This window comes from Hydra viridissima, unplaced genomic scaffold (assembly GCF_058129835.1).
Source record: "Hydra viridissima isolate aposymbiotic clone 2 unplaced genomic scaffold, HvirCarnegie_v1 scaffold_11, whole genome shotgun sequence".
Lineage (NCBI taxonomy): Eukaryota > Metazoa > Cnidaria > Hydrozoa > Anthoathecata > Hydridae > Hydra > Hydra viridissima.
Window position 1 is genome coordinate 9,015,392 of NW_028324310.1, and position 15,983 is coordinate 9,031,374.

The window sequence follows — 15,983 nt, forward strand, 5'->3', positions numbered from 1 at the left end:
TTAAACTTCCTCTGTTTTTGAATTTTAAAAAACTGATTTGTTCGAAATGATAAGAAAGTACTAATATATTCCGACATTTAATGCAGATGGTCTGTAAATTTATGTATCTTACATTTTTTGATAAGATACATAATGTTGATAATGTTTGATAAAATAAAAAATATATGTAATCAAAAAATTCCCTTAATAAGTCGTTTTGAATGATCAAGTCAAAAACAATTGGCTCAATCATTGAGTGAGAGCTGGAATTTTACAAAGAATAATATAAAATATACATATTTTAAAAATATATATTAAAAATAATATTTTGTATTGAATATTCTTATTAAATATTATATCCATTAATTACATTTATGAATTAAATAATCCTAGAAGGAACCCCTGAGTTGTGTGTACTCACAGCATTCAGCTAATAGTTCATGCAGCATGTACATATCTGGTATCTTGCTACAAAAATTGAAAACATAAAATTTGTCAAAATTGTAAGTAGACACCACTGCCGCTTACCATACAGTTATGTTATCAACCTTCTAGCACACTTCATTGGGTAACTAAGAACTAAAAGGTACATAAATTATGCATAAATATTATTTAATCGTAAATTGCACTTAAAAAGTATATTGAATATTTTGTACCTTAATATTTAAATAATTTCTTTAATTGTCTGATTTTTTTTAGAAATCATTTCATTTCTTTAAAATATTTAAAACTTTATTTCATAGTCTAGTTTTTCACATTTCTGTTAAAAACCTTATAAAATGTACATCGGTCATCACTAAGAGCTCCAATCGCCGCCATCTTGGTAGGCCAATTTTGGCTTCAAATTTTTTTGAAATAGACAATTGAATACGCTATCCAGTTATATTTTGAGATCAGTGTTTATACTGTATTTTAAAATCAGATCATCCATTTGTAAATAAAACATTACTACAAATAAAATGCGAAAAAACCATTTTAAGCTACAAGTTGGAGAAAAATCAGGAAGGAGGCTCTATGAATGGTGAATCCACCACCATAAGCAAGAATGAATTTTTTGAATGAATTGTTTTTGATAGTTTATTTTTTGACCTCATTGAGTTGAGAAACACAGAAGCCTCTTTTTATTGCAAATCTTTTTCCATGTGTTTTTACAAGGCATTGTTTTAACGATAATTTGATGCTTTCATTAAAAATGATGCTTTGAATACACATGGTAGAAATGCAGGCGTATGTCGTTTACTTTAAATAAGTTTCCTTAATAAGTTTTATTATTGGAATTGTGGTAATCATCGTTTAGAATTACCTGTGAATGATGCTGTGAGTCATGTTTTATCAGTTAGTAACATGAAAACTTTTTGGATAAATTATATGCCATTTACAGTGAATGTACTAAGAATAAATCGGAACAGAAAAATATTGCAATTGCTTAGAGTGTGAAAATAAATTCAATTGGACGTATTCTAAGTATAAGATGGGTTTCATTAGTGCACGATCTATGATGGCTGTTTGAAATACCTATGCAGCACTGCTTCATCACTTTTATGATACTTTATTGGACTTACACAGTAATAGGGGAGAAAGAGCGCAATTTGCAGGCCTTAAAAAGAAATTGTGACGTCAATCTCATATTTAATATGCAGGCTTCATTAATAGAACTTGAACATCTAAGAAATTACAAGCGTCGGCTAATTATTTTAAAATGTAATGTATTTTAATCATTGAAAAATAATCCTAGCAAAAACACAGCTTGCAGTAAAAAAACTAAATTTAGTCGATAGCAAATTTAAAAAGTCTTCAATATCGGTCAAAAAAAAAATTTTTATTCGTGCAAAGGTTTCGAGAAAACGTTGCCAATCGGTATTGGATTAAAATTCCAAAAGATCTCCTGTATTTGAATGGTGCTATAAAATACCTTGATTGTTTGTTGAGCGGCTGAATGTAAGCACTCATTTTCTTTAGGGGTTATTATCATCTCTACCGTGGAAAACTCGCTAATGATAAAGAAGGTTTCTTGCCTAATCTTTATATCATTGGTACACCCACAAACACTTTTATCCAAAAGATTACGTCATGCAATGATTTAGAAAGGGACGCCGCAATACAAATTTCATAAATTGCGTCGCTGATTCGTCTTTAAACTACATCAATCAAAACGAAATACTTTGAGAAATATTTTGTCTGAATGGGCTTTTAAAATTATTACACAAATAAATAGAAAAACTTATACATTTGACATTTCTCCTTGAAAATATTTTTGAATATGAGTTGCATATACTCTGCAAAAGAAATTTGTACCGAGGAGATTTTAAATAAACTTAGGATAACAGGCTAAAAAATAACTTTAAAACTAAAATATCAGTACAAATACAAGATTTTTTTTTTTTTTTTTATTAAATTGTATTAAAAAAGATAGGAATTTGATTTAAAATATTTAAATTTAGATAATCATTTTGCTAACATTTAATATAACCATTTTTGTTTGTATTATAACCTTCGAGCTTTTTCTTATACTATTATAAAGAACATCTTTGTCTAAGTAGCCATAAACATTTTCTAATTTTAGCTCTGAGGGGGACTAAGGTATGGTTTAACTTTTTAGTCTAACTAAAATTAGTCGATTAAAAATTTAGTCTAGCTAAAATTATTCGACTAAGAATTTAGCCTAACTAAAATTACTCGACTAACTTTAATACTAAAAATGTAGTCGGCTAAATTAAATTTGCCGACTACATTTTTAGTATAACTGAAGTTAGTCGACTGACGTTTTAGCATCACTAATATTAGTCAACTAACTTTTTAGTCTAACTGAATTTAGTCGACTAACTTTTTAGTCTAAACTAAATTTAGTCGACTAAATTTTTCATTTGCGAAAAGTATATTGTTACTGTTACCCAAAAAATACTTTTTAAAAATCTTGTTATGCGTTAGTTGTGAAGTGGTTTGAGCGCCATATTTTCAATTACAAATTGCTGTAAGTTGCAATATTTATCTGCATCTATTTCAAGGTTGGGTTTTCAGAGTTTTTCAAGTTTTCGGAGAAAGGTTTGCGACATATACACTTGGAATTTTGCAATAAGACTTATCTAATTTGTCTCCCTTTATTATTAAGTACTTGTTTTAACTTTCAATGAAAAGCGGTTCAGATCTGTTTTTTTTCAATTTCTAATTAAAATGAATTATAAATTATAAAACGCATGTGAAATCAATTTGTAAAAAAAAAATGGTACTAAATTTTTTAAAGGTGTGTTATGTGCAGAAGGATTATCGGAGTTCCTTTACATAATGCCTGCAATGATTTTTTGAGGTAATAATGCCTAATTTATTTCGTTCTACACTCATAAAAACGCAGATCTGGGTTTTTATGAGTGTAGAACGAAATATATTATATACAAGATATATATTCAATTACATAATATAGAAATAATAAAAACATTAATTGCTTAACTGTTACAATCTTATTGCAGTTACTGTAAATATCTATATTTACAGTGACAACAATAAGATTGTAACAGTTAAGCAATTAACGTTTTTTATTATTTCTATATTATGTAATTGAATATATATCTTGTTCAGCTCTCAATTTTGTTTTTCTTTTAAAAATTATTATTAAAATCCGAATAACTAATTATGTTTTCAGTATAAAATATCAGCTGTCTTTGACGGAGTTGTTCTGCTAACAAACCAAATTTTATTTAATTCAATAAAAGAAAATTTGGGGCAAAACTAGGTACAAACAAACCATTTTTATTACCTAATTGTCACAAATTATATTACGTATTTTATATTTCTTAAAAACAATAAATTTTAATGTTTTTAAATTGATCTATTTGTCATAATTCATATTATGTTCATATAATTTCATGGTATAGGTTATTCAGTTTTTTTCAGCACTAAATCTTGTTTTAATCAACTAATTTTAGATAGAATAAAAAGTTAGTCGACTAATTTTAGTTACGCTAAAAAGTTAGTCGACTGAATTTAGTTTTACAAAAAAGTTAGTCGGCTAATTTTAGTTACACTAAAACTAACCTTAACTCCCACCCCTAATAAAAATAATACAATCGTTGATGTATTCATTTTGAAGAGCTGATACACGTTCCTAACAAATAAACAAAAAATATAAGTATGTGAAAAATGATCTGAGTTTAGATCACATGAGATCATCTAGTAGTTATCAAAAAATGTAAACATATTATAAACATTATTGTAAACTAAAATATATACCCACCCAACAACAGGTCGTCTTAAAGACAAATTGAAGATGTCTTGAAATTGGTCTTAAAGATGTCTTAAACTGGTCTCAAATGAAACACAGTAAGTCGTCTTATCTAAGACATCTTAAAGTTTCCTTATTTAAGACATCCTAAAGTTGTTTTAAACTGGTCTCAAATGAAACACTTCAAGTCGTCTTCACTAAAACGTCTTAAAGTTGCCTTATTTCAGACGTCTTAAAGATGGCTTAAACTGGTCTCAAATGAAACACAGTAAGTGGTCTTATTTAAAACTTCTTCAAGTTTTCTTATTTAACACGTTTTAATGACGGCTTAAAAAGACGTGTGTGTGTGTATATATATATATATATATATATATATATATATATATATATATATATATATATATATATATATATATATATATATATATATATATATATATATATATATATATATATATATATATATATATATATATAACCTTCTAGTCTCCTTCCAATACAATATAAATATATTTTTATATTGTGTTAGAAAGAGACTGGAAGGTGGTGACTGAATATAGGAAGGTGTGAAAAATATGAACTATCAAAATGCAATAAATGAAAAAAAGAGACATGATTTACTATAGAAATATTTCACAGCATCCACAAAAAAGAGTACATGATTATATTTTTAATAAGATTTTCGTAATGCTGGTGCGTTTTTAACTTGTTTTGAATAAATTTATGGACAGTCTTCTCCAATTCTTTTGTCGCTCGAACAGTCACTAAAAAGAGAAAATTAATAAAAAAAAAAATAGATCAAGAAAATCATTGTTTTTTTGGAAAGCAGCATTTGAAGACATTTACCAATTACAAATTTGTAAAGGTGGGTTTCTTTAAAACTTCTCTTTCCGCCTCTCTGTAGATCCATGTTGAAATTAATCATTAGTGAACAATCTAATTTCTAAATTCGATTAGTTTCTCAGAAATCTCTAAAATATGTGCTTGTAATAACCTAGCCATAGGACCTTAACGAAATAATTCAAAATTTTTATGAATTATTAGTTGGTCTTTTGCATATTGTCGAGGCAGAAATCCGGAAAAACACATTTAAAACCAGCAGCTATAAGAGGAGACATATTTCTGATGTTGCTTATACGACTGGCAGCTAATCTGTCCGCTTGCAAAATTTTTGTTCTTTATTAAACACTACCCTTCCTTCCCAAGAACCTTTGATAATGCCTCTTTCACAAGAATAATATCCAGTATGAGCGCAACAGTCCATTTTAAAAATGATCTTCCTGGGGCATCACGGAAAAAAGCTCTAACTTTAACAGTGTGTATAACTGATTTTATTGTCAGATAAAATTGTCCGCATAACTTTAAACCATACAATTCTTGTCATTCTTCCGCAATTGGAATTAAAGACGTAATTAAAGACTCAATTAAGGAAGGAATTAAAGCATGGACGTATAAGAGATGGACGTGCAACTTATTATTATAGTTTAAACTTTTAGTATTAGTTTAAACTTTCATAGTATTTGTTTAATAAGACTGTTCAGGATAAAGTAACTACTTCACGTGTTGACAAATTATTAAACAATTTACTCCAAGGTAAAGGAAATTAGTTGTTGGCACGAACAGATTTTATCATTTTTTCAAGATAAACATTTGTAAATTTGGACACGTTTTTTCGTATAAACAAAGTCTGTCAGTGATAAAATAGGCCTGTAAAAACAATTTTAAAATGATTAAAAAAAGTATAGCAAAACTTAAAAAAGCTTAAATATAATTTTTTGTCAAGATCTGGTTTCATTCAACTCCTTGGTCCTTCGTTCACCAGCCTTAAATTTATGTATTTTTTAAGATTTATTCCCATATGCCGTCATTTTTTGCGTCGACTACTCTATAAGCTCCCCAATATATATTCCACTGTGAGTTGTTTATTGGTAGGTGCATTTTCTAATGGGTATTTTTTAACTTATTTGATAATGCAAAATCTTTTAAAAAGTTATTCAAATTTATAATTATCTTGCAAAATTTCATGTTTTCGTTTTTCATACTTCATATATTATTTCATTTATTATAAAAAGCACATAATAACCCATTAGTTTTTGTCAAATAAAATTTAGTTTATATATAGCTGGTAAATCATGTTATGTTAATGTTAAATACTAAGTTATTCTTGCGGTTTGCCATAAACTGGTTTCGCTAAATTCTTTAAAACTGTGGCAAATTATTTTTTCTTTCTTTTATTTATATTCATTTTATGTATAAGTTATTTATCCTTAACTGTATATATTCCTGTTGTTAAACATATATATATATATATATATATATATATATATATATATATATATATATATATATATATATATATATATATATATATATATATATATATACAATATTAGAATCCATTGGACTTAAACTAAGGGCTATAGTGTCTAATGGAGCAAGCCCAAATAGAAAATTCATTAATATTCATAAACCAGAAGACTGCAGCAATATGGTAGATGGAGTAGTTCACTAAACATGGAACCATTGTGCTCTAGTTAGCTACAAAACTTCTTGATATTTCGTATTAACTATTACCTCTCGAGTTATACATGTATTCAAGTAAATGATCTTAATTTCTTTTCATCATCCGCGTTATTTCTTAAAATATTATTGTTTATAACAATAGATTTTTAAGAATGCGCAATTAGCATGGTTTGCAAAAAAACAAAAATTTTGCACGTCCATCTCTAATATTTCCACGATTAAAGACATCTTAAGCTGCTTATTCCAAAAGACGTCTTGTTAAGATGTCTTAAGGACATCTTAAACTGGTTGTTCCGACAGACGTCTTGTTAAGAAGGCTTGCGGACGTCATAAACTTGTTGTTCCGACAGACGTCTTGTTAAGATGTCTCACGGATGTCTTAAACTGGTTATTCTGAAAGACATCTTAAACTGGTTATTCCGAAAGAAGTCTTAAACTGGTTATTCCGAGAGACGTCTTCTTAAGATGTCTTAAGGACGTCTTAAACTTGTTGTTCCGACAGACGTCTTGTCAAGATGTCTCACGGATGTCTTAAACTGGTTATTCCGAAAGACGTCTTGTTAAAATGTCTTAAGGACATCTTAAACTGGTTGTTGGAAGATGTCTTAATGAGGTGTTGAAAAGCCGTCTTAAACACGTCTTTAGCTAGTTGTAGACGTCTAGACGAGTTAAATACAAGTTACATACGTCTTAAAGTCGTCTTATGTTGGGTGGGATACTTCATCTTTTAGTGCTTATGAAAAAATGTATGGTTGTAAACCGAGTGTAATTAATGTTCGATTGGTTATGGCATTTCGAGAAATTGGTTAAAACATTTGCACGGTGTATGAATATGCACTCAATATCTAATACTGCCTTTAGAAATATTAATAATAAGTTATTTTCTGCATACGAAAATTCTGCAATAGAAAGTATGCAAAATGCTGCAAATGAAGCAAAAATGGAAGAAATTGTCCCAGGTATACATTCTTGCCGTGTATCGATTGATGGAACTTGGCAAAAAAGAGGACACTCCTCATTGAACGGTGTAGTGACAGCAGTAAGCAAAGGAAAGTGTTTGGATGTTATTGTTTTATCAAAACATTGTAGACAGTGTTTAATATGGGGTTTGGTATCACCTGTTAAACTTGAATGTATTGGACATGTAAATAAACGAATAGGTTTTCGACTTAGGGCACTAGTACAAGAATATAATACCTCTACATCATTTGGTGGAAAAGGAAAATTGACAAACAACTCCATCAATTCAATAACAAAATATTATGGTATTGCCATTCGAAGAAGTCTAAAATTAAATTGCACTAACGATGAAAAAATTTACACAATGAAAAAGTGGATAGGTGCTATCCTTCATCATTGTACCAACTTTTCTAACTTAAATAAGCGCCACATGTTTTGTCCACCAAGAGAAGAATCGTGGTGTAGTTATATGAAAAATAAACTTAAAAAACACAAAGAGAAGATTAATTTACCAGAGTGGATGTTTCCTATCTTGTCAAAGATTTTCCAAGATCTTTCAAATGATGATCTTCTTCGCAAGTGCATCCACGGGGAAACTCAAAATGCTAACGAGTCCCTGAATAATATTATCAGGATGAAATGTCCTAAGCAAGTCTTTGTAGAAAGGTCAATTCTAAAATTAGATGTATATAGTGCTATTCTTCAATTCAACGAAGGTCAATTTGGACTTGTTAAAGTGTATGAAAAACTTGGAATACAGACCGGTGTCTGTTTTAATATTATATCTGAAAAAATGAACCGACGCAGCATCCAAAATTTACTTATTAAAACATCAGATAAGACAAAATCAAAAAGAAAAAAACTAAAAGCCATCAAGAAGGGTTTATTGGATAAAGACTTACATAAAGAGGGAGGAGAAACTTATTTAAAAGGAGGATTTTAGTTTTAAAAACAAATTTTTTCTTGTTTTTTGATTTTCTACCGTATCGTTTTTCAAGAAAATTGTCTCACAAAAAACATCATAACTTTTGAATTAATAGTGATAGCTACTTGGATTTTTCAGGACTTATTCATCCAGTGTACTGCTAGTGCCTGAGTTTTTTCCAATAAGTTTATTACTTGTAAGTTGTGGTTAGGGAACTAAGATCAGAGGCCTAGCACATTTTTCGAAAATACAGTTGTTTTGAAGCATAACTTTTAGTAGAAACATGATCTTTTAATAAAAAAAATTCCCGCACTAGATACAGGTAGCACGAACAAGTATACCAAGTTTGAAAGTAAAATGAGCTTTTACTCATGAGTAATTGTGTTTCTAGTAAACTCAACTTTTAGGGGTTATTTTGACTATTATAGGCCTCTATGTGATCATCAATATATTATTGGTGTTCGAAATTTTTTTTTTTACACATTCTGTACCTACTTTTGAGAAAATTAATGCTTAATGAATAAAAAGTAACTTTTTTTGATTACGTAGGAACCACCATAAAAAATGTCGAAAGCGTTTAGTTTTCGTCTCTTAAAAAAAATGTTGCATCAGATGAATCGCTATTGAGTTTTAACATAACTCATCTTCGGCTATGTTAAGCGCAAAGTTACTTTCCAATGAAGTTCTAATCTCGTTAAACAGAAAGAAGCACGTCATTTTCAAGAAAGTGGGGGAAGGACCTTAACATAGGTAAGAATCATTTTTTATCAATAATGTTAAAAAAAAAGAAAAGATAATCAGGGCAAGTATATAAAACACAACAGTAGAAAGATCTTTTTTTTTTTTTTCTTTTTTCAGAAAATGTTGAATTGATTTGTTTGGATTATTATGTAGATATGGGCATTGCAGGAATTATTGTCATGAGCGTCGTTTGTGCAGTATGTTGCACTTGGTTTTTGTGGGTGTGGTCAAACGTACTAAGAAGAAAATATAAAAATGATTAAAGGCTTTTGTTTCAATAAACTGAAACATAAAAACTCGATACAAAAAAACGGTTGCTACAAAAAAACTTTCATTGATAAGTTGGAACTTAGCTGATCAATTTTTAGATTTTTTGCTATTATTTACATCAAACATTTAAAAATATGTATAAATATTTTTGCCATAAATAACTATCATTATTTTCAAAGTGAAAGGTTAGTTCACTTGTTTTCATTTATGTGTTGCCAGTGAATACTTGGTGGTTGTATGACACAATTTTTATTTTCTGTTGTAACTTAATGATGGAGCTGTAGTTTCCTAATATTGTAAAACATATCTAAAAAGTTGATTGTGTCTTGTTCTCTTGTCGTTGTTCATCCTTTGTCATAATGACGTGTTTTGCTTTTTTCGGTTCTAACTTTTTGAGCTCCACCTGCATAATTTAGTCTTAACCTTCAGTGCTGTTGCAAAGGGTGCAGAGGGCTCCGAGTTAATAAATTTGAGTGAATACAATTGGAAAAAGTTATCGAATATTAGCGAATAGTCGATAATTATTTCAAAACTTTAGTCGCACACTAAAAGTATGGACATGTAGCGCCATTTATAGGCAAGTCAATGGTTGCGAATAAATAGTCCATACTTTTGTGAATCACTAGCTCTTTATAATAGAAATGTTTATAGCGGTAAGAAAAATTTTTCTGAGGACCTTGTGACACTACCCTTGGTATTTAACTTTTTATATATGTCATCTTGTAAAATGAAATAAAAGCATTAAAATTCGCAAACAAGCGCACACTCGCGCGCGCATAGAAATGTTATTATAAATCTAACTCTTATTTAATCACGAAAAGAATATAAAGGTAAAATCGTCAATCGTCACATTATTGCAATTAAAAGCTAATTGAAGCTTTGTAAAATGTGGTATTCGAACACAAAATATAAAAAAACATTCATCAAATATCAAGTAACCATGGCGGGCTTGAACGACGAATTATTTTTTTTTAAAAAAAAACAAGCTTTAGCGAATAATTTAGTTAACAAACTTTCTAATTTTTTTTTATTATGAGAGCCCTTGTGTGTCCATATGTCCGGCTAAGGGATCCAGAAATTGCCTGCCCTTTCTAAAAAGGTTTTTCATAAATTATTAATATTACTCCTAAATTGCACATAAATTGTTCTAAAATTGCTCATCGACTGCTCATAATTTAAATATATTAGATATTTGCACCTTTCTACTCTTTCTAATAAAAGTTTTCATAAATCATTACTATTACTCATAAATTGTCCTAAAATTGTTCATCGACTGCTCATAATTTAAATATATTAGATATTTGCAAGTTTGCACAGATATGTAAGTATACATAAATTGGGAAATAAAAAGTTTATAACTTCAACTTATTTTTATCCTACTTACAGAATTGATTTTTTAGTCTATAAATGTACATGCTAAATGTACATCCAAATATGTACGCTACATGAAATAATTGAAATAATGGGTGACCCAAATATGTACGCTATATGAAATAATTGAAATAATGGGTGACCTAAAGTATAACGAGTAAAAGGATTTGTTAAAGATTGACATTTTTAAAGTTCAAATTATCAATCGATGATGTAGTTTGAATCAATGATATAGTTTGACGTAATACTCTTTATTGTTTTTTGCTTAAATTTTACAGTTAAATTTTGTTGTTGTCGTTTGCTTAAATAATACCTAACAATAATTATTTAAGCGCAAATAAAACGAACTCCAGCCAGCAATAAGAAAAAAAGTAATTTCTATTTGAAGAGAGTTGTTTATAAAATTAAAATTAGTTGAAAAGCGTCAAATAAGCGTTGACCCCTTGTTGTTCGTTAAGGCAAAAAAAACTTTGTATTGGAGTAAAAAATCTATTCTAAAAGAACACCGTTGCAATATAGAGGTTTTAAAGTGCGTAATAGTCTTTTATAACCGATAACATTTTTGTTAAGCAAAGAAGCAAAAAGAGAAAGTTCCTTAATCTTTAACCTGGAAAATCCCACCCACATTAATGAAAAAGATAAGCATTTTTAAGCTCAGATTTATGTTTGTTGATGAAAAGGCGTCTCCGAGGAAATATGATATATAAATTTTTCTCTTCTTAATAAAATTTAATAAGATTTCTATTTAAAGCTATTTAATATCCTTATAGCAACTTTGGTTATATCAGTTTAAAATGATCATTTAATAAACAATTTGGGCGGCAAAACGGATGCATATTAATGACTGTTTATAGATCAATATCAACAAAAAAGAAAATGCCAAAGTTTTTCATTGACAAGTAATATCTTAATTTATCTTTTTAATCGTGGATTAACAAATGGTAAATTACACTGAATGATTTCTTTAAAATCTTAGATAAATTTGTAGTCAAGACGACTATATTCTATATTTTTGTTGTAATATATATATATATATATATATATATATATATATATATATATATATATATATATATATATATATATACTTTATATGTAAGGAAAATTTTATTTGATTTAAAATGGAAATTTAGATTCTTATGTTACTCTGGTGCTATTCTTTGAAAGACTTTATTTAAATTCCAACGTTAAAAATAAATCGCTCCCAGCGGGCAATTCGGCTGAAAGCGTTTTATATGAAATTTTTATAGAAAGCTGATGTACATTTCTAAACTTTAATTTTTAAACTTCAAAAACAAAAAAGAAACATTAAAATTAGTAAAATTGTAGACAATGCTACTGCTTTCTCCTCTCTCTTCCAACTGCAAATATTTCTACAACCACTATGTTGAAAACAAAACGACAAAATTTATACAACACTTCTAACTTAAGTTAAAAAGTGCAAGAAAAATAAATAAAACCATATTTACAAGTTATTTTAAATAATTGCAATATAAATATGTTTAAAAACTGATAGGCTAAAATGGTTGTGAGTTTATGATCAAAATAATGCTATTAAAAGCAAAAATCGAGTTAATACCATCTTGGGCAACAGTACAGTTGGCGAAAATACTTCCTTGAAAAAAATATAAAAGATCCGTTTACGATTTTAACCTTTTAGAACCATTTAAATATACAAAAATCGCATAAATTGATATAAAATAAACGCATTTTAGCAAATATTATGATTCGTTAGTTACAGATTTTAGTCTGCAAATGTAGAAAAGTAATATTGATCACAATATTTTCAAAAACATTTCCCAAAAGGAAAGATTTTTTCTTTCTTTTTTTTAGATTTTGAAAACCGAAAAAATACTTTTTTGTTCGGATTAAATGGAGCGATTATGTTTCACACTGTAAACAACTGCTATAACTAGATTAGCGTTACTTTTGCAACTGTATTTTTTGAACTGTCGTTGTACTTCTATGTTTATATTTTTTGCTTATTCGCGGAACAACATTTTATTTAGAGACACTCGTAAACCTTTTTCATACTTCTACACTTATCGCATTCCACTCTGCAGCAGTATACAAACTTGCAATTGCATTCTGACACTATTTCTATTATTCTCTCACGATACCCCATGTAACAGCACAGTTTTGAACAACTGTTAGGTTGCGTATCATCAAGAACGCATTGTCTTCTAGAGGATTTGTGAAACCCGTTCACTATTTTGCAATGATCAGGACCTTCATCAAGGTAAATAAGTTTTTCTGATTGAGAAACAGGTATCTGATAAGTGTTTTTACCGGGTTGATCCATAGCAGTGTTATCTATGGCTGTTCTTTTTAACTTTGCAAGCACGGCTTCATCATACTTTTTTAAAAGAGTTTTAGAAACTACGGAATATTCCTTAAGTCTTCGATAGCAATACTTTGTAACGCATCCAGCCGTGGCTCCGTTACAAATACAAGAAATTTCTTCTCCTTGATTTAATTCCTGAAACAATATTTTTAGTAATCATTTTTAACAATCATTTCCAATCATCTTAAATTTGTACTAAAATGGGTTTCTAACTTTTACTCTTAGATTCTTCAGCAATCAGAATTAGTATCAATTAATAAAATATAGCTTTACAAAAAATTTATCTTACCTGAAGCCCAACTTTGATGTTGTGCTTTCGTATTGTGTAAGACTTTTCTTGGTTTTCGTTGGTTGCTTTTTCTCTAAACCCAAGTCTTAAAAACACGTTTGCAAAGTCAATTCCAACGCGGATTATGTCCTTACAGCTCACTATGTTGTTTATATTACTGAGGTTTTTCGGGTCTACCATCTCCGACGGAAACGAAAATTCCCGTTTGGTCTGAGAACAAGAACATTTGTCAACTCTTCCTGCCATGCAGCCTCTGGCAACTGACAGCGCTAGTGAAGAAGCCGATAGTGAATGTAAGAGCGCAGATTCTTTTGTATCTGTAAAAACAAAAAGGATTCCTTAACATCATTTTCAGCAGAAAGAATGTTTTTTTTTGATGAAGTTAGCAGATTATTGGAACCTAAACTCGCAGTCAACAAGTTTTCTGGAAGTCATTCTTTATAAACCGTAACAAAAAATCAGCTGAAGGAATTTTCAGATTAACATCAAATATTTTTAAGTTTACCAAACTACTATTACCTTTTTTCAAATCATCATCATAATTGGGGGCTTTATTTACACTCTGGCAGTTCCATCTTCTATCTTTAAGCAAATCTTTGCATTCTTCTTTTGTGTCAGCTGTAGAAGATTTCATCAAAGACATCCATTCAAAATTTGATCGACAAAAGTTAACTTGTCTTCCGTTAAAACCGAAGTTTTTGCGACACACGTTGCCATGAGACCAAATCAAACTGGATGGGAACTGATCAACGCCCCTGAAAAGAAAGATTACGACAAAAGTAAAAAATGTGAAAATCTTATTAGGGAAGCTGCAAATGCGATAATCAATTTAATTCTAGAGGCGGAGTCTACTGGTTAAAACATTTGTTATTAACTGCTTATTTTTTTTCACTTGTAGGTACTTAAGATTAGTATTTTAAACTTTATTTCGAAATTTATTTATCATAAATGAAAAACACACATAAATTACAACTGTTACTAAAAAAAAAGTTTAATTACGAGAAACACCATTAAATGTCATTTTATTTAACTCCAGTCCCCTTAACTACAACCGACACTGTGCTAAACTTTAAAAATATGAGTTTTTAAAGAAAAAAGAAATTATCTATTACTGTTAATTTTTCAATTTTTCTTCCTTTGCAGACTATTCAGTATTGCAGACAGTATAAAACCTACTTTCCGCTTGTTTTGATTAAAATGTCCTGCTTAAAAACAATAGTCTGTTTCATCGCCTTCTTGTCACCATAATTCTCTTCAGATATGTTATCAAGATCACGGAAAAGTTAATTGGTTTGGAATATTCTATTCCTTAAATTACTCTCTGGAGTACGTCACCTCTTAATTATTGTTATCTTGATTAAAAAAAAAAAAAAAAAAAAAAAAAAAAATTGTAGATCGTAAATTTATGCAACAAAGTCGATCTGTCTATGAATTCGACCTAATCTACTAAATCGACGGTTCGAAAATCATTCAAACCGCGTTCTTCTAAAAGTTAAGCGTAATTTTAAATCCAAGATATCTAGTTTCTTAATCAGCTTTGATATCTATTGTGGTGTTCTTTCATTCGTCAATCTCAATTTTCAAACATAATAAGTAATACATATGATAAATATAAAATGGTTTGAATTGATATTTGAAAATTTTTTTTATAAACCGTTCAAAGAACTAGTAACTTCAAATTGCTATATCAAAGCTTTAATCTCCTTCAAAAAAATTTGTTAAAAAAATACTGAACTTTGCTACTAAACTCGCCCTTGAAAATTCGCAATACGCTTAAAACGCTAAAAACTTACAGCCACTTCATGTTCGTATAACTCCTTTTTATTCCCATCATAATGAGCAGATAAAATGTAAAATCCATGCTAACGGCGTTTTGAATAATCAAGTTTTTTTTTTTTCCTATAAAATCATATCAAGTCGTTACAAAAATCTTGGAATAAGTAACCAGCAATACTTTAAACAACAAGCTCAAAATGAAATTTTTTTTTAAAAAAAAGCAAATACATTTATGCATTCAAAATACTCCTTCCGAGTTTAGTCACGCAATTTAACATCACTGTGAATTATTCCGACAAAGATCGAACGCTTTTGTACCCAAAGATATATATTTGTTGACGAAATAATGTCGCGTTTGTTTTGCTTTTAATTGATCTTTTTTACTTAATTATCGTTTAAAAGAATTATTTCAAGAATTCCTCATCAAATAATAAGCGTTCACATTTCGATAAAGTTACAATATCCGTCTCAAGATGCTTCTAATTTGGCAATCCAAACCGTGCCGGATTAAAAGTTTGACTGAAAGTATTAGTTGGAGACGAAGTTTTAAAGATTATTTTGATGTATAAAGACATTTAAATGTAATGTA

At 29.0% G+C, this 15,983-nt stretch overlaps 1 protein-coding gene and 1 long non-coding RNA gene across 4 annotated transcripts; one reads left to right on the forward strand and one right to left on the reverse strand.

Moving 5' to 3' along the window:
• Positions 1-9,248: 9,248 nt before the first annotated feature.
• On the forward strand, positions 9,249-9,933 carry LOC149882044 (uncharacterized). The gene is made up of 2 exons (XR_016445166.1): positions 9,249-9,353; positions 9,498-9,933. It is a non-coding gene; the product is annotated as an uncharacterized LOC149882044 (long non-coding RNA).
• Positions 9,934-12,302: 2,369 nt separating this feature from the next.
• LOC145191759 (protein Wnt-4-like) lies at positions 12,303-15,791 on the reverse strand. 3 transcript variants are annotated; one of them, XM_090066670.1, is made up of 5 exons: positions 15,623-15,791; positions 15,412-15,517; positions 14,138-14,373; positions 13,619-13,935; positions 12,303-13,464 (listed from the first exon to the last, which is right to left on the reverse strand). In XM_090066670.1, exons 2-5 carry the CDS (start codon positions 15,477-15,479, stop codon positions 12,991-12,993), a joined length of 1,095 nt encoding a protein of 364 aa, XP_089922796.1. In that variant the 5' UTR covers positions 15,480-15,517; positions 15,623-15,791; the 3' UTR covers positions 12,303-12,990. The 3 variants fall into 3 exon arrangements, with proteins under 3 accessions (XP_089922796.1, XP_079925049.2, XP_089922797.1); XM_080068923.2 differs by lacking the exon at positions 15,623-15,791 and having other exon boundaries at positions 15,412-15,600; XM_090066671.1 differs by lacking the exons at positions 15,412-15,517; positions 15,623-15,791 and adding an exon at positions 14,731-14,864 and having other exon boundaries at positions 12,790-13,464.
• Positions 15,792-15,983: the final 192 nt, after the last annotated feature.